General features: G+C 40.4%; 1 protein-coding gene and 1 pseudogene across 3 annotated transcripts in view; one reads left to right on the top strand and one right to left on the bottom strand.

Moving 5' to 3' along the window:
* LOC116083816 overlaps positions 1-541 on the bottom strand; it is a 2,058-nt pseudogene extending 1,517 nt beyond the window's left edge.
* Exoc3 (exocyst complex component 3) overlaps positions 1-19,240 on the top strand; it is a 40,019-nt gene that overhangs the window by 10,666 nt on the left and 10,113 nt on the right. For 2 of the 3 annotated variants that reach the window (XM_031359869.1, XM_031359870.1), the window contains exons 3-10: positions 556-775; positions 7,448-8,129; positions 10,745-10,862; positions 11,649-11,774; positions 14,781-14,881; positions 16,444-16,554; positions 16,637-16,787; positions 18,269-18,391. In XM_031359869.1, coding sequence (XP_031215729.1) covers positions 556-775; positions 7,448-8,129; positions 10,745-10,862; positions 11,649-11,774; positions 14,781-14,881; positions 16,444-16,554; positions 16,637-16,787; positions 18,269-18,391 — 1,632 coding nt within the window. The remainder of the gene's footprint in view (positions 1-555; positions 776-7,447; positions 8,130-10,744; positions 10,863-11,648; positions 11,775-14,780; positions 14,882-16,443; positions 16,555-16,636; positions 16,788-18,268; positions 18,392-19,240) is intronic. The other variant, XM_031359871.1, reaches the window with a different exon arrangement.

The following is a 19,240-nucleotide window of genomic DNA, read 5'->3' as shown; positions in this document are numbered from 1 at the left end:
TTTTTTATTTGTCTTTCCAGTCCAGTCTGTTAGTTAGTATCTTTTAATTGGAGAATGAAGATCATTTTTTACCTAGTTATTGAGAGCAGTTTGCTGGTTACTGTAACTTTGTTGGTTATTGTAGTCACATGGACTGCTTGGTCTTTGCTTTCTCCCTATCCAGGTAGGATTTGCTGGTTTACTGAGCTGGATATGATAGAATCTTTGTTCTCCTTTGTTAAATCTTTTCCTTTTGAAATTTATTATTTTCTATAATCTCCTGAATGAACCTGCCTTTTTCTCTGCTTTCTGCTTATTAATCTTTTTAAGTATTATATTTTAAAGCTTTAAAATATAACATTATTCTGTTCCCAGGCAGTATTGAAAAAAACCAAAAAGTTACTGTATGAGTACATTAAATTATTCTCTTGACTTTTTTTTCCCCCTAAAATTGGATAGTTTTTGTTCCCTTTAAGTGATTCTTTCTGAACTTGGTCCTCCCTGGAAAAACGTATTCCTCTGGAAATCATGTCTGGCTCTCATTGGCTCTGCTTACCCGCATGGTGTCTCCTTTAGGCTGCAATCCAGTCTCAACTAGATGGGGTACGCACAGGCCTAAGCCAGCTCCACAATGCATTGAATGATGTCAAGGATATCCAGCAGTCACTGGCTGATGTCAGCAAGGACTGGAGGCAGAGCATCAACACCATTGAGAGTCTCAAAGATGTAAAAGATGCAGTGGTGCAGCACAGCCAGCTGGCTGCAGCTGTGGAGAACCTCAAGAACATATTCTCTGGTGAGTGGCAGATAGGAGAGGGGAATTGGGGAGGATTTGGGTGGCTCTAGAGCACTCATGATGGTATCTTCCCACACACATACTTGCTTTTCCTTCAAACACTGGGAGCTTGGTGGGATGGGTAGAGGCAGACCAGCGTTTCTGTGCTATATACTTTTTAGGCTTTCCTTGAGTGTACAGTAAGCTTGATTCTGCCTGCTCACATAACTTCTCTGAACATGAATGGGAAGGGTCAGTTGAGCAAATGTAAATAAAGACCAGCGGAGAAGATACTGATCTGTGTCTGGGTGGTGCACAGACGTACACTGCAGAGCATTGCTTTAGCTGTGGATGAGTGACTAGGAGTCTACTGGACAAGAGTAGAAGTAGAAGTACATGCTCTTAGAGGGGCAGCTACCTGGGCAGGGTGGGAGGCAGGCCTTGAGAAGGGTCTGGGAGAAGAGCAGTTCTAAAGCTAGAACAAGTAAGTGCACAGGCCAGGGAACAGATGAAATGGGCCAGGTGGGCAGAACAGAGCAAGTCTGGAGCCTCTTAGTGTGACAGCCAGAGCTGCAAGGATGCTGGAAAAGAGGCAGAGGGCTGACTGAGTGGCCAGAGTGGTCTCCTTGGTACTGTGTTATGGGATGCAGAATGTTCACAGCTCACTCATGACCATGCCAGCTGTCTCCAGTCATGAGGTTCTCAGTGTCTAGAAAATCTCAGAAAACACAGGAGCTAGTTCTCCAAATGTTTGGCCAATTCCTTAGGATATGACTAGGATAGGGTTTCTCTTTATAGAGAGATCTGTTCAGATTTTCTACTGCTTTGTTTTTCAGTCTGGTAGGTTTTTTTTTTTTTTCCAGAAATTTTTTTGATCTGGGTTGTCCAGTTTCTTGGTATTCAGTTTTTCACTATTCTCTTTTACAGTCTCTTTTTCAATTTCTGAAGATTTAGTAGTAATAAATTCTAATCTTTTCTCTTAGACAATTTGAGCTAAGGGTTTGCCAGTTTCCTTAATCTTTGCAAAGGACCCGTTTATCTCTGTTGGTTTTTATATACTCTTGTTTATCTGTATTCTAATCTCTATTATTTCCTTCCTTTTAGATTTACTTATTCTTTATTTAAAGATTCATTTATTTTATGTGTGTAATTGTTTGCTTACATGTATGTATGTGTACCACATTCATGCCTAGGACCTGCAGAAGTCAGAAAAGGGCATTAGAGTCCCTGTAACTGGAATTGTAGGTAGTTGTGAGCCTCTGTGGATGTTAGGAACTGAATTGGGTTCTCTGTAAGAACAACAAGGGCTCTGAACCACTGACCCGTCTCTTTAACCTGTCTCCTTTTTTCAGCTCCTTAAGTTGTAAAGCTGAGTTGTTAGTTTGAGAACTTGCTTCCTTTTTTTCAATTTTATTTTATTAATTATTTACTTACATTTCAATTGTTGTCCCCCTTCTCAGTCCCCCCTCCACAAGCTCCCACTCCATCCTCCCTCCCCTTTACCTCTAAAAGGGTGCTCCTCCACCTACCCATCTACTTCCACCTCACCCCTCTATTATCTTCCTTCTCTGGGGCATCAATCTTTCACAGGACCAAGTGCATCCCTTCCCACTGAGGCCAGACAAGGCAGTCCTATGCTACATATGTAGCGGGGTGTCATGGACCAGGCCAAGTATGCTCTTTGGTTAGTGGCTTAGTCTCTGGGAGCTCTGAGGAGTCTGGTGAGCTGAAATGGGGACATTGAGTCCTGGAAGCTTCTCTTATCCCTGGTATCTGGGACTTGCTAGAGGTTTCCCTTGTTCCCCTACACCACACTGCTGCATATTTATATTCATTCTCCTGGCCCTCTGGACATTCTCCTGTTCCCCCCACTCCTCTTCCCGATCCTGCCACCCTTTTTCCCCTCCCTCTCCCCTCTCCCACCCAGATCCCTCTGCTTCCTGTGATTATTTTGTTCCCTATTTTAAGTGGGATTGAAGGAGTCACACTTGGGCCTTCCTTCTTGTTAAGCTTCATATGGTCCATGAATTCTATCATGGGTATTCTGAACTTTTTAGCTAATACTGTTTATCATTGAGTACATACCATGTATGTCCTTTTGGGTCTAGGTTACCTCACTTAGGATGATATTTTTTAGTTCCATCCATTTGCCTGCAAAATTCATGATGTCCTCATTTTTTAATAGCTGAGTAATATTCCATTGTGTAAATGAACCACATTTTCTGTATCCGTTCTTCTGTTGAGGGACATCTGGGTTGTTTCCATATTTTGGCTATTACGTATAAGGCTTCTGTGAATGTAGTGGAGCACATGTCCTTGTGATATGCTGGAACACCTTTTGGGTATATGTCCAGGAGTAGTATATAGCTGGATCTTGAGATAGAACTCAGAAATTCCCAGTTTTCTGAGAAACTGCCAAATTGATTTCCAGAGTGGTTGTACAAGGTTACACTCCCATCAGCAATGGAGGAATGGTCCCCTTCCCACACATTCTCTCCAGCAAAACCTTGAAGTTTTTATTAAGATCAAAATGGCTAAGGCCATTCTGCATGGGTGTAAGGTGGAATCTCAGAGTCATTTTGATTTGCATTTCTCTGATGACTAAGAATGTTGGATATTTCTTTAAGTCTTTCTCAGCCATTAGAGATTTCTCTGTTTAGCTCTGTACCCCATTTTTAAATTGGGTTATTTGGGTTGTTGGTGTCTAACTTCTTGAGTTCTTTATATATTTTGGATATTAGTCCTCTGTCACATTGTCATTTTGTTAGGTACTAAACTATGGGTGTTCTGTTCAGAAATTTGGTTTTTTTTATAGAATATCTTGGTATCTCCATCTATGGAGATTGAAAGTTTTGCTGGGTATAGTAGTCTAGACTGACATCTGTGGTGTCTTAGGGTTTTCAAGACAGCTGCACGAGCCCTTCTGACTTTTAAAGTCTCTTGAAAAGTCAGGTGTAATCCTGATAGGTCTGGCTTTTTAAGTTACTTGGCCTTATTCCCTAGCAGCTTTTAATATTCTTTCTTTTTTCTGTGCATTTAGTGTTTTGATTGTTATGTGGTGGGAGGATTTTCTCTTTTGGTCCACACTATTTGGTGTCTGTAAGCTTCTTGTATGTTTATAGGCATATCTTTCTTTAGGTTGGGGAAATTTCCTTGTATGATTTTGTTAAAGATATTTTCTGGGCCTTTGAGTTGAGAATCTTCTCCTGAATTTCTATTATTCTTAAGTTTGGTCTTTTCATAATGTCCCAAATTTCCCGGATGCTTTATGTTGGAAATGTTTTAGCATTTTCTTTGCCAGATGTATCAGTTTCTCCTGTTGTATTTTCTACACTTCCATCTCGTGTGTTCTGTTAGTGATACTTGTATCTGCATTTCCTGTTCTCTTTACTAGGTTTTCCATTTCCAGGATCCTCTCAGATTGTGTTTTCTTTATTGCTTTTATTTTCATTTTCAGATCTTGAACTGTTTTGTTTACTTCTTTTACCTGTTTGATCGTAGTTTCCTGTATTTCTTTAAGGGATCTATTCATTTCCTCTTTAAAGGCCTCTATCATCTTCTTAAGATTAGATTTAAGGGTATTTTCTTTCAGTTCAGATGTGTTAGAATCTTTGCTGTAGTAGGATAGCTGGATTCTGGTGGTGCTGTATTGTCCAGGCTTTTGTTGATTGTGTTCTTGGCCTTTAGCCATCTGGTTTTCCATGAACAGAAATGACTCAGAGAGCTATATCAACAAAGTCCACCAAAGCATGGATACCAGCTCATACAAACTGGAATCTTAGAGCATACTGCACAGCCTTCAGCAGCTCAACAGGTTAGGGAGTGTCCTTCCAGGTGGTTCAGCTAGTCTGTTTCTTCCAGGGACCATGATGGTCTTCGTTCCTTCTAGGCAATTCAGCATGTGTCCTTCCATATGCCTGGGCTTGACTGAGAGTCCCCATGTTTTACTGTATTGCATAGATCCTCAGTTTCTTCACAGGCCTTCTGCTTGTTTTGTCCCCATTGAGAGGAGGTACTAGTCTCCAGTGATCCTTCAGAGCCATGCCTCTCCTTTCAGTTCTGTCAGTTTTTGCTTCATATATTCTTGTCTGTTTGAGATGCAGAAATGACAATAATTGTCATAACTGTGTACTTGTACCATCTTGTTAATAAACCATTCTGTTATATCCTCCTTCAATTTACTTAAAGCTGTTTTGTTTCATTTAATACTGCTTTTGACTCTTTCATTACTATTTACACAGGCAATCTTTCTCTAATATTCTCAGCTTAAGGATAGTCTTTTGTAGACATGTATGGTTGAATAACTTTTTAAAAATTATGTCTATTTATGTGTATGAATGTTTTTCCTACGTCTGTACATATGCACCATATGCAATGCTTAGTGCTCAAAGAGGTCAGGAGACAGTGCAGGATCCCTTGGAACTAGAGTTATAGATGGTTGTAAGGGTTGCAGGATAGATGCTGGGAACTGAATCCAGGTTCTCTGGAACAGCAGCAAGTGCTCATAAACATTGAATCATCTTTCTAGCCCGTGATTAAATCACCTTTTAAATATTTTTTCTGCCATCTATTTTGATTGGAGAGTTTAAACTGCCTATAGTTAAAGTAATTACTAGTAAGAAAGGGTTCTACTGTTTGTTTTTCATGTGCTCAATTTTTTGTCCCTTATATCACATACTATAATTTTCTGGGTTTTTTTTTTCTAATTTTTTTTCTAATGAGACACTTAAGTTCCAGTTTTTATTTTGTTTTATGTATTTAGATACTTTCTTTGTGGTTATTATAGGACTGACATCTAATGTCTTGAAATTGTTATCACCTGCAGATTGAATTTATACCATCCTGAATTCACCAACATGTAAAAACTTTATTTTTATATAATTTCATCTCACCTCTCTTTACTTTCTTCTTTATACTTTGTATATGTCTAAAAACGAACTGATACTCTATTAGTTTTTCAGATCGTATAGAAAACAAAAAATTGGGTTAAATACTTGGTCTTGTATTTACTTTTATTGAGATTTTTCCTATTTTGTTTTTGTTTTTTTTGTGTTTTATTTTATTTATTTGTGTTGGGTTTTTGAGATGGTCTTGTGTAACCCAGGCTGGTCATGAACTTGTTATGTAGCCAAATATGACTTGAGTATTTGATTCTCCTTCCTTTATCCTACAAGTGCTGGAATTACACGTGCGTGTCACCATTCCTGGCTGAAATTTCTTCACAACTCCCAGTTATTATCATTTCACAAGTTACTGTCTAATGTCTTTTTTCCCAAAGAATTCCCTCTAGCGTGTCCTACAAACAAGTCTAATCGTAAAGGTTTTTCATCTTTCTCTTATTTTGGAATTCTAATTTCTCTTCCACTTTTCTATGTTACTTTTGCTGGATAAAAGGTCCTTGGTAAAAGCAGGACTTGGCTCGCAATCGTAGTTCTAGCACGTGAAGGCTGAGGTAGGAAGATTAGTGCATGTTTGAGTTCAGTGTAGGCTACATATTGAGACCCTGTCTCAAAGGAGGATACAAAAGAAAGAAAAAAAAAGAAAAGCCATTGGTAGTATTTTTTTTTAGTACTTTCAGTGTGTCTAGAAATACATTTTAGTACTAAATACAGTGTATTAAGTGCCAGATACCTCTGGTGCCTAAAATTTCTCCTGAGAAATTTACTAGTGACACTATTTAGGGACCTTTCTTCTCTTACTGCTGTCACAGCTTCATGATGTAGTATGGGTCCCTTGGTGTGCAGGTCATTGCCTTGCTTGCCAAGATATTTACATTCATGCCACCTATCAAACTTTGGAAGCTTCCAGCCATCCACTCTTCTATCTTCTTCCTTTGAGGTTACTACAGTATATATGCTACTCTGCCTTACAGGTCCATGAGTTCTGCTGGGCTCTGTCTACTTTCTTTAGCCTTTTTTTTTTTCTGTTCCTGATAGTTGCCATTATCCTCTCTTAACATTTTCTGGTTCCATCTCCTGCCTGCTCAATTCCCCTTGCACTCACTTCAGATAAACAGTTGTTTTAATGTTTATGTCTGAGCAGGCCTACTGATTTATTTTTGAATATTTATTGAATATGGAATGCTTGCAGTGTTCTTTGTGGTTTTGCTTTAGGCATTTGATTCTAACATTGCTAAGCCTGGACCCTGGAATCTGCCTAAGCATATATACATAGTGATTTTTCTGACATGTCATATGTTTATACACACATGTACACACACTTACACATACACATGGGTGTTTTAGAATGTCCTTATCTGTTGGACTTCCAAAGGGATAGAAAGAAAATTAGAGAAAAGAAGGTAGCCATTCTCTTTATTTCCTGGAATTCACCTTAGTAATAATAGTGACTATAAAACAGAAGTGGCAATCAATAATCAGAACACACATCACCGTACTTGAAGCATGGGTTTTGTTTTGTTTTTTTCCTGAAGCCTACTCTAACTCAGGAAAGATGGCATTCACTGCTTTAGAAAGAGCACATGTAGCTGAATGGACCATAATAACTCAGTTTTCCTCAGGCCTTTTATGGCTAGGTTTATGAAAATTGCCAGCCTTTCATAGACTCCAGAGTTCAAAACCATTAGGGTCTGTCAGGGCTTCTGTCCAGGTGGGAAGATGGATGCCAGGTACCTCTTGCTTTACCTGCTGTCATCTCTGTGTTTTCACTGAGTCAACTTGTACCTTTTTCTAGTGCCTGAGATTGTGAGGGAGACCCAAGATCTCATCGAGCAAGGGGCCCTCCTGCAAGCCCACCGGAAGCTAATGGATCTGGAGTGCTCTCGGGATGGGCTAATGTGTGAGCAGTACCGCATGGACAGTGGGAACAAACGGGACATGACCCTCATTCATGGCTACTTTGGTAGCACACAGGGGCTTTCTGATGAGCTGGCTAAGCAGCTGTGGATGGTGTTGCAAAGATCACTGGTCACTGTCCGCCGGGATCCTACCTTGCTGGTCTCCGTGGTCAGAATCATTGAAAGGGAAGAAAAAATTGACAGGCGGATACTTGATCGAAAAAAGCAAACTGGGTTTGTTCCTCCTGGAAGGCCCAAAAACTGGAAAGAAAAAATGTTTGCCATCTTGGACAGAACTGTGACAACTAGAATTGAAGGTACACAGGCAGACACCAGAGAGTCTGACAAGATGTGGCTTGTGCGCCACCTGGAGATCATTAGGAAGTATGTCCTGGATGATCTCATCGTTGCCAAGAACCTGATGGTCCAGTGCTTCCCTCCTCACTATGAGATCTTTAAGAACCTCCTGAGCATGTACCACCAGGCCTTGAGCACTCGGATGCAGGACCTTGCATCAGAGGACCTTGAGGCCAACGAGATTGTGAGCCTCTTGACATGGGTCCTAAATACCTACACCAGGTAGAATTGCTTTTATGCTTATGTGCTTTTATGCATACTGGGCTTTTTTTTTTTTTATCTAGAAACTTGTTTCTTTCTGCTTTTGTACACTGATCAACAGTTTACAAACAGTCTCATCCATTTTGAACCCATGTCTTTTTCTGGCTTGTGAAGGTCTTTCTGTTCTGCCTGTTGATGACTTATCATTGAGGATGAACTAGCCGGTCATGTTGGTATAGTATTTCTTCATGGTCTCTCCCATCTCCCTTGAGCACTCAGTTGTGCACCATGGTGTTGATTATTTTCTGTACTCACTGTGTGCATTCTTCCTTCTTCACAGTGATTTCCTGAAACAAGTATAGTATTGGAACGTTTTATAGGTTGGGAGCATATAGCCCTAGGAAATTCAGTGACTTTTTCGAGTAACCAGGTTGGTGAAGAGATCACAGGCTTTGATTTCCTCACCAGTACACTGTAACAGTTAATCATTCAAATACAAATAGTTGTTATACACCAACTTAGTAGCCCATATCTGTAGTTCCTGAACTCAAGAGACTGAGTAGAAAGATGGTCTGAGCACAGCCTGAGCAGAATAGCAGGACCTATCTCAAAAATAAATAGCAATGAGAATATATAGAAAAATTTATAAACTACATAGAAAATCAGTTACTCTGTTTGCATTGTAGCTTGAGACTATTGTTTTATGTGAAGGAACAGAGCCACTTTATGCATGAAGTAGTTAAAGGGGGACTTTGAAAGGAATGTCAGTGGGAGGCTATTGTGAGATCCTTTAAGATTAGGTAATTAAAACAGTTATTATTTTTAACTTTACTTTTATGGATATCAAACAGTGATATGCCCTTCTTGTTACCATGGAGAAAGAAAGTATGATTTTTAACAGTGAGGTTTATTTTTTGTGTATGTGTGGTTTTAACTTTATAGTAGAGTATTTCTATACCTCAATACAGAGAGCTATGAACAGAATGAAATTGTTAGGCATGGATGATGATCATTATTTGGTAAGTTTTAAAAAACATGTATTTTATTATTCTTAATTATATGGAGGTATATATGTGTCTACATATGGTTATGTATAAATGAATGCCTTCAGATGCCAGAGGTAGGTTCGCTGAAACTGGGATTATAAATGGCTGTGAGCTGTCTGACATGAGTGCTGAGAAATGAACTCCGATCTTCGCAAGAACAGCAGGTGCTCTTAACCTCTGAGCCAGCTCTCCAGCCCCATTATTTTGTAGCATTTATATGTGTAGGCCTAGACTTATGCCTTTACCACTTTATGAGGTCCAGATAATCTCCCCTATTCCATTCTGTAATCTTTCACATTGTATAGCCTAGACTATAGTGTGTCATATGTTCTAGACTTTTGTGAATCCAGTTGAATGTACACAAGACAGGTGATATACTATGATCACCTCCATTTGGTAGCTGAGGCACAAAGGGAATAATATTTTTACTTTTTGTAGCTAGAGACATGGGAGCAAGATTCAAAGCTGGAGTCTGGGTCCTTGCCCAGTTCTGTGTACTGGACTATGATATGTGTTTGTGGAACTTGCACAGCTCTATGGCTCAGTTGTCTTTCTCTTGAGTCATGCTGAAAATGTCTTTGTACTTAAGAATTCCTTCACGTTGATCATGTATGCTTTATTACACTGGACCCTGGAGAAGTTGAGCCATTTTTCCTCTGTAAACACAGGGCATTGAGGTTTTGGTGCCAGATAACCAAGATTAAACAAGTAGTCTTTGGTTTTTTTGAGACAGGGTTTCTCTGTGTAGCCTTGGCTGTCCTGGAACTCACTCTATAGACCAGGCTGGCCTCAAGCTCAGAAATCCGCCTGCCTCTGCCTCCCAAGTGCTGGGATTAAAGGCGTGCACCACCACCACCTGGCACAAATAGTCTTAATATGTGCAGGTTTTTATGAAGTTCTTTTTCACTCAGAAAGAATGCTATTCCAAATACATATTTGAGTATGTAATATAACTCATATTGGTGTTTTGAGTGATGAGTCCTAGACTTTTGTGAGCCCAGTTGCACATACAAATATATTTTCTATGAAACTTAGCATTTGTTTCCCTGCCTTCTGCACAGTTTCTATCCTTGCAAACATGTTTCCTTCAGTAAGATTTATTTCTTGCCTTAGTCTCACCCTCCTGTAGGGATTAGTGACTTTTACAGTGCTTAGTGTTCCACATAACAGTACTTGTCCATTATCTTCTTACTTAATGAGGTGTGACAGTTTGACAGTTTCTGTTTACATGGTCCTGGTCTCAGTTGTAGAGACACAATGAGTTCAGATAGACAGACCTTTGTGGACTATTTCCTGCATTTGAATGCAAGCTCTCTATGCATCTGGCACAGTGTGAAGAAGCCATATTGAGATTGCATAAGTGGCTATGTAGCCTGTATGGTGACATGATGGAGTGGCCCCCAAATCCTTGACCTTTCATTCTGTGCTTTCCATACGTGTTCTTCCTGATTTTGTGGAGTTGTAGAAGTGTCAGCATTGAGATCTCTAGGATAATGCATTTACATGTCTAGCCAAACATGTAGGTTCACTTGAGACTATTATATGAGTGTTCTGCTGCGGTTTGTCATTTACACCTGCTTTTCACTGCAGTACAGAGATGATGGGAAATGTGGAGCTAGCCCCAGAAGTGGACGTTAGTGCCCTGGAGCCTCTCCTCTCTCCAAACGTCGTCTCCGAGCTGCTTGATACATACATGTCTACACTCACAGTGAGTACAATTAGGTTGCAGACCCAGAAAGTACTCTGGTAGTTGTCTGTCTGTAATGTGGTAAGACATCTGAGCTAACTCTCAATATACTAGCTGTTCTCAAATGGTCTGGCCATGTCCATTTTCTGTAAAAGAAGGGATACCTGACTCTGGCCTGGGTCTGGAGCTCATTTGAATATATTTAACAGATATGTGAGTCTTTTCTGTTGGAGGACCCAACCTGTGCCACCTATTTGGCTAGCAAGACCTCTGTCTAAAGGAGCATGAGCCACTTTAGCACTGTCTTCCAGTGTGAGGTGGCAATTTGGGGCCAAAGGGGCCAGTCTCACATCAGCCTCATAACCATTAGACAGTCTCAGTAAGATAGAAGAGACAGCAAGATGGCATCTAAGCTACTACTGAGAGTCCCTGGATTCCGCAGAGCTGTGTTTGGCTGTGGCCTGAGATGACTTGGCTGCCAAGTCTGTTCTCTAATGTCCTAGGCCTAACCATCAGATGCTGGACATCTGGTTTTGCCCTCCAGCATAATGTTTATGAATAGTCCTCTTGATTCTTTCCCTTTTTATCTATAGTTAGTGTTTTGGCGGTCCACGTATGAAAAGACCAGCATGTGTATTGCATACCAGTGAACTGCATATAAAGTGCCTGCTCTAGCAGGCTCTATGTTTGGAAGCAAGAGTTGCTGTGAAAGGCTGTATCTGGTCTGTGCAGCTACAAGTGCTACAGGGAGAATGTTGGATATAACTCAGAGCCTGTTCTTTCCTTTCCATAATACCAAACTCGTAGTCCAACATCATTGCCTGGCTTCGGAAAGCACTGGAAACAGACAAGAAAGACTGGAGCAAAGAGACAGAGCCAGAAGCAGACCAGGATGGCTACTATCAGACTACACTTCCTGCCATTGTATTCCAGGTATAAGTGCTAGATTTAAAGGTCCCAGGTCCCATGTGGTTTCATAGACAGAAAATACCTTAGACTTCACAATGTAAATGTCCCTGATATCTCTGCCTCTGCTTTCTGGAGCTAAAGAAACTGAGGCTCAGAATTAACTCACCAAGTAGTGTTACCCAGGATCACTTGAGATTTTCCAGAAGATCTTTTTGGGTCTAAACTGGAACTTAATTATATTGGTTGTACCTAGTGCTCCTATCCTGTACTCTTTTATGTTCCATGTTGGTAAATGGTCAAGACTTGTCTTCAGAATGCCACATAATTGAGTTTAATCTGCACATAAGTGCACATGACCATCCTCATGGCCTCACCTCTTTGTCAGCCTTCTTGTCACATTTTATCACTTCATGGTTATAATGAAAGGGTAAATATTTCCCTGTGGTAGACTAGAAAATCATGTGATGGGCTTTTTGCCCCCTGGAGAAATTGTTTATCATCATTGTTTTTCAGATAGTTTTATTGTTTTCTTTGAATTTGGGCTAGTCCAACTTCCAGATAATTTTTTTTATTAATTATATGCTTTCTTTTTTGAGATTATAATATAATTACATCATTTCCTCCTTCCATTTTCTCCTTCCAGACTGTTTCATATACCCCCCCTTACTCTTTCGAATTCATGGCTTCTTTTTTTATTAATTGATGTTATATACATTTATGTGTATGACTATACATATATGTTTAATGTCACGAATACAACATGCTCAGTCTGTATAATGTTACTTGTATATGTGTTTTCCTATTGGATAGCCAGTTGGTGTCTTCTTCCATAGGAAGACTATTTCTCCTACTCTCAGCATTCTAGTTCTTTGTCTAGAGTTGAGGCCTCGTGAGCTGTCTCATCCAAGTTAGCATGTCTATTGGTACTCTTCTTGTTCAGGGCATGTTTTGGCAGCCATATTAGTGAGACTTCACTGGTATAGCTTCTGACATTTCTACAAGATACAGTCTCACAGCAAACTTCCTGTTTCTTTGGCTCTTGCAGTCTTAACCCCCTCTCTTCCACAGTGATCCCTGAGCCTTGGGTGCAGGAGTTGTGTTGTAGATGTATCAGTTGGGACTGGGCTCCACAACTCTGTGTTTTGATTAGTTATAGTTTTCTGTAATGGTCTCCATCTCTTGCAAGGAGAAGTTTTCTTGAAGAAGGGTGAAGCCCACACTTACCTGTATGTCTTAGTCACTGTTCTCTTTTGCTGGGAAAAGACACCATGATGAAGGCAGCTCTTATTAAAGAAAGTATTTAATTGGGGACTTGCTTACAGTTCAGAGGTTTAGTCCATTAACATGGCAGGGAACTTGGCAGCATGTATGGTACTGGCACAGTAGCTGAGAGCTTTACATCCTGATTCACAGGCAGGCAGGCAGAGTCATAGGTATAGAGACAGAGTAGAGCTGTTGGTTACCACTGATGTATGAATGCCACTACTGCATCTGTACCCTTCAAAGGCTTCATCTACATCTGTTGAGATGAGCATGCGATTTTTGTCTTTTAAGTCCATTTATGTGGTTTCTTAAATTTATTGACTTGTGTATGTTGAACTGCCCCTGCATTTCAGAGATAAATCTAACTTGGTCATCTTTTTGATGTATCTGTATTCTCCGCAAATATTATATTGAGCAGTTTGAATCTGTATTCATCAGACATACTGGGCTTTAGTTTTTTTGTTGTTATTGTCATTACCTGGTTTTGGTCTTAAAGTGATACTAGCTTAATAGAAGTTCTTCCCTCCCTCCCTCCCTCCTTCCCTCCCTCTTTCTTTCCCCTCCCTTCCTGTCACCCCCTCCTTCCTCCCTACCTTTCTCCTTCCTTCCCTCCCCTCAATTTTTTAAAGAACGATTGGCTGTAGAGCTTCATTGAAAATCTGGTGTAATTCATGTGTACATCTGTCTGATCCTAGACTTTTTATTATTATTTCAGTTTTCTCATTTGGTATGAGTTGTTGACTTCTTCTTGGTTTAATTTTGATGGTTTTGCTAAATCTAGAAATTAGTTTCTTTTAGGTTTTTCATCTTAATGGAGTATAGATTTTTAAAGTATTGCCTTATAATAGTCTGAATTTCTTTGATATCTATTATATTGTTTCCCTGTTCATTTCTGATTCTTTAAGTTTGGATCTTCTCTTTCTTTTTCCTTATTTTTACTGAATTCTGTTTTTCAAGTTCTGGACTATCTCCAGCATTTCCATTTGTATTTTCTTGGGCATTATTCAGGTATAAATTCTTTTTACGTAATTTCAATGAGTTGTTTCTTTGTGACTTTTTTAAGTTCCTTGAATTCTTTGATGAAATTTATGTGTTCTTTTGAATTCTATTTCCTGAGGTTCATATAGGTAATTCTTTTTGACAAACATTTCTATAAGGTGTGGTAGGTTTTGGAGGAGATAAAGGCTTGATCTTACATATTGTTTCTATTTTTGTGATGAGTTCTAGGTGTATGGACTTCTTTTGTTAGTTCTGTGTCTGATGTGACAGAGCATGTTGGGGTAAAAGAGAGGACAGGATACATAGGCAGGTTGGATCTAGAGGTTGGAAATTTCTTGGTAGGAATGAAAGCATGTGGCAAAGGAGACCGGACTGCTGTGAAGGATATGTGTCCTGGTCCAAGCTTAGGGTGTGGGAATAGATCTGGCTCAGTGAGAGATTGGATATTGTGTGGTAGGGGCCTGTGAGTCAAGAGCAGGCAGAGTGGATTATCAGAGATGCCTAAAGGTTGTTTGAGGTGCAACAGGGGTGACCAGACTAGGCTAGGGGACTAGGCAAGGGCTCCAGGCTAGATCTAGCAGGTTGAAGAGGATGTGTCGAGCAGAAAGAGTCAGACAGACTAACCAGACCTTGGAGAAGGTTGTCCCAGGTAGAATTTTATTAATGGGGACATTATTCTATGCTCTTGTGAGACTGTTTCACAATTCTTAATGCCCTGTTCTTTTATACTGTTGTTTTCCTTTTGTGTCTCCCTTTTTCAATTTTTAGATGTTTGAACAGAATCTTCAAGTTGCTGCTCAAATAAGTGAAGATTTGAAAACAAAGGTATTGGTGTTGTGTCTTCAGCAAATGAATTCTTTCCTAAGTAGGTATGTAGTTTTGCCAGTAATCTAAATTATAAATTATATGTTACAATTAAGAGCAAAATTTGTTGATTCTGGGATGCTGTTAATAAAAGATTAGCTTCCTTTTGTTGTTCAGAAATGCAAAATATTTTTAAAAAAGAAGAAAATGCAAAAATGAAAACATCCTAATCAGATGGGGCAATGGACATACTATTTCCCAGTGAGCCTTTCCCTGTGAATTGTTCACATAAAGATGTTCAAGTCTAGAAAGAAGAATCCCGTGAAATCTGTCCTCCCATCATACTGCCCAAGTCTTCTAGGCCATCCTCACACGCCCTGTTCTCTTATACTATTGCTCCCTTCTGTGCCTCCCTTCTATCACTGCGGTGCCTAGATGTTACTGTCCATGTCCCAGATTCTCTGTTATAACCACAACGTCAGTCATGTAGTGAGTATCTGACATCTCATATTAGAGTTCATAGTCTCAACTGCTAGGTTGACAGGTCTGTGTGTCACTTTGGTCTAAGTCTCTAGGCTTCTGGATCATGAAGGCTGCTCCTCTCCTTCTTCACTAGGAACTGCTCCAGAGGCTGGCATGGATCTCTTCTTCTTATTTACCAACACATGTCTTCATATGTCATATCTCTGACAGCTCTGTTGCCAACCAGGCTCCTCCCTTCCTTAGAATCCCATCTTCTGCCACCCACCTGGGGGGGGGGGCATGATTTGATTCCTCTCAGTTACAGGGTCATAACTGATCTCCACATTCCATCCATAGGATTATAGCTGAGCTCCTCAGCCTATTTATGGGGTCACTTCTCAGTGTCACTTCCAAGTCAGTCACTTCATTTTTAAGGTGGGATCTTCTATGAAAAGGATTTTTCCTTGGTTGATCTGGAACCACAGATGGGCAAAATCAAAATAAATGTGTAAATCTTCCCAACCAATTAACAGTTTGAGGTAATGTGTCAAAAATTATACAGAGTGCAACAGTGGCATTCTAGGTGTTGGTTTTCCAGATATTTCAAGACTCTACTTTTGTTTCATTTCTTCATAGCATTTTGAAAAGGGATATCTTATCAAGTATATGATAATGTTTCTCACACTATTGAGGCTTTTGTGGAGGAATGGAGTGGGTACTGTGCCATGGTGTACATGTGAAAATCAGAGGACAACTTTGCAGTTGGTTCTCTTCCTCTACCCTTATGTGAGTGTCAGGGATTTACTCAGGTGGGCAAGCTTTTGTGGCAAGTGCCTTTACCTACTGAGTCATCTCTAGTCCTGTTAGGAGCTGTGTGGTGAACTGCTCATGAAATACTGAGGTACTTTTCTAGTTACGGTTGTGTGCTTCACAATATCTTCATGTCAGAATACCAAACCATATTTCAAAGCCTGCTACAAGAATTATTTTTAAAATTCATTTAGCATGATCAACACTCTCTCTTCTACCATTAATACAGAGTATCCAAAAGTATGTTTATGTTTAAAGACTCCTCTAGTCCAAAAGTGGTAATACGAATTCCCTGACAGACATGATGTCTGCCTGGCACTGTAGACAGCTTTGGGATTCCCCAATGTGATTTCAGATACAAAGATGAAGCCCATCTTTACAAAGAAGAGCACTTGAGAAACCGGCAGCACCCACACTGCTATGTACAGTACATGATTGCCATCATCAATAACTGCCAGACCTTCAAGTAAGTGCTGTGTAGGACAGAGAGGGACCGAGAGCATGCAAGCATGTAGCTATTTCCCTGAGCCCTTGATGTTTCTTTGCAGAGAATCCATCATCAGTCTGAAAAAGAAGTACCTAAAAACTGAAGCAGAGGAGGGCCCCTGTCTGAGTCAGCTGAACATGGATGGGATTCTAGATGCCATTGCTAAGGAAGGCTGCAGCAGTTTACTAGAGGAGGTCTTTCTGGATCTAGAGGTGAGCTCAGCTCCTCCACCCCTGGGGCTAGAGCATGGGTGGAACAGAAGGGTGCAAGGGGTTGCATGTTCTTTGGTCCTCACTGTCACCTGTCTCATGTAGCTTCTATATGTGAGCTGAGATGCTCCCTTGCATCTGTACTAAGCTGCATTCAGAGGCCACTGACTGCCTTGTATGTCTGCCTTCCTAGGCAGATTTACATAAAGGCTCCCTGGAAATAACTAGGTAGCAAACCGTAGAAAGTTACATGATAAGTCAAGTATGTGGAAACCAACAGAACTCAGCTGAGAGCACACAGGTCACATAAATCAGCCTCACAAAACTCCAACATACAACACATCCAAAATCATTAACAAAACAATTTTCATTCATACCAAAAGCATAGTGCACGTAAACAAATAGGGCCACTTTGGAACACAGATACCAGCATAGTTAAATACCTTGGCAGGAATCACTGTATATTAAAGAAAATAAAACTTGCAAATGAATCTTCTTTTTTCTTTTTTTTTTTTAAATCTTGCCTCACTGAGTTTAGATCCTCAATACCCACAAGTATGGCCATGAATGCCTGTAACCCCAGCGCTATAGGAAGTGGAGAAAGGACCACTGGGGCTTGCTGGAGAGCCAGAGTAGCCAAAATGGTGAACTCCAGGTTCAATGAGAAACGTGTCAAGGAAGTAAAGTGGAGAGTGATGGAACAGGACACCTACATCCTCTAGGCTCTTTGTAGGGCACATACACATCAGTTGAGAGAAAAAGAGACTTGCCTTTGGGATTATTAAAAAAAAAGAGAGAGACATTATACAAAAGTAGACAAAAGGTACAAATGACCTCTGCACAGAAAAAGAATTACCAGAGTCTAAACGTGAGCCAGACATCCATCTGCTGTTGCTAGAGAAACATGGATCGATACTTAGAGTGAACTGTTGCTTGGCCTGGTGCCAGGGATGGAAAACACATACTCCTTGATGGGGGAGCACAGTGCTTGGCTCTGCTCTGGGTAGAACTGATTTTGCAGCTTTTCAAATGAAGCTTGGATTTATTTATCAGAGTTTTAATTTGCATACTTTTTGACTCAGGAATTCAATCTAAAGGGATTTCACTTGCAAAATACAAAGTCACTATAACATTGTTTGTAATCACAAAGTGTGAAAAATATATAAATGTATATCTGAGAATTGAGTGGATAAATTATGACATATTCATGTAATATATTGCTATTAAAGGTAAAAACCAACATTTACATATATAACTTGTTAGTGATGTTTTTTAGGAAGCTGTGTGTATAATATAATGCTCCTAAATTTAAAGTACAGATTTGCAGGTTATGTAAAAGTAGGCTTATTTTCTTTTAACCTGAGAATATCACTGCTACAATCAGAAAATCTGTGTGACCCCCCAGGGAGTGACCACTCTGAGGTAGGGGTGATCCCAGGTGTGGTGCCAGGTAAAGATTTGTGTGATCACCTTGTGCTTTTCAGCAACATCTGAATGAGCTGATGACAAAGAAGTGGCTGTTAGGGTCAAATGCTGTGGACATCATCTGTGTCACCGTAGAAGACTATTTCAATGACTTTGCCAAAATTAAGAAGCCATATAAAAAGGTAAGCGAATGGGGTTTAGTACACTGGAGCCCACCTCCCATCTGGATTATAACTCAATGCCAAAATAGCTCTCTGCTTATAATCACGTGCCAACATTGATGTACTCTAGAGTGTAAGGTGATGGGCTCCGATGCAGATTGAAATGTTCTTTTGAGGAGCAGTGTTTTGAATGTAGTCAAACTTTACTCCTTTTTATGCTTAATTCTTTTTTTAATTGGTTATTTTATCTATTTACATTTCAAATGTTATCCTCCTTCCCGGTTTCCCCTCCACAAACTCCCTATCCCCTCCCCCTCCCCTTGCCTTTATGAGGGTGTTCCACCCACCCTCTCTGGTCTCACCTCCCTAGCATTTCCCTACGCTGGGGCATCAAGCCTTCATAGGATCAAGGGCCTCCCCTCCCATTGATGCCAGATAAAGCAGTCCTCTGCTACATATACAGCTGGAGCCATGGGTCCCTCCATGTGTACCCTTTGGTTGGTGGTTTAGTCCCTGGGAGCTCTGGGGGGTCTGGTTGGTTGATATTGTTATTCTTCCTATGGGGTTGCAAACTTCTTCAGTTCTTTTAGACCTTTCCCTAACTCCTCCATTGGGGTCCCCTGCTCAGTCCAATGGTTGGCTGCAAGCATCTGCATCTGTATTGGTCAGGCTCTGGCAGAGCCTCTCAGGAGACAGCTATAATCCTGTCAGCAAGTACTTCTTAGCATTAGCAATGGTGTCTGGGTTTGGTGTCTGCCTGTGGGATGGATCTCCAGGTGGGGCAGTCTCTGAATGGCCTTTCCTTCAGACTCTGCTCTACTCTTTGTCCCTGTATTTCCTTTAGACAGGAGCAATTCTGGGTTAATATTT

Source organism: Mastomys coucha, unplaced genomic scaffold (assembly GCF_008632895.1).
Source record: "Mastomys coucha isolate ucsf_1 unplaced genomic scaffold, UCSF_Mcou_1 pScaffold8, whole genome shotgun sequence".
In the NCBI taxonomy this organism is placed as follows: Eukaryota; Metazoa; Chordata; class Mammalia; order Rodentia; family Muridae; genus Mastomys; species Mastomys coucha.
The sequence above is the reverse complement of the archived record's forward strand: the minus strand, read 5'-3'. Positions and strand labels throughout refer to the sequence as shown.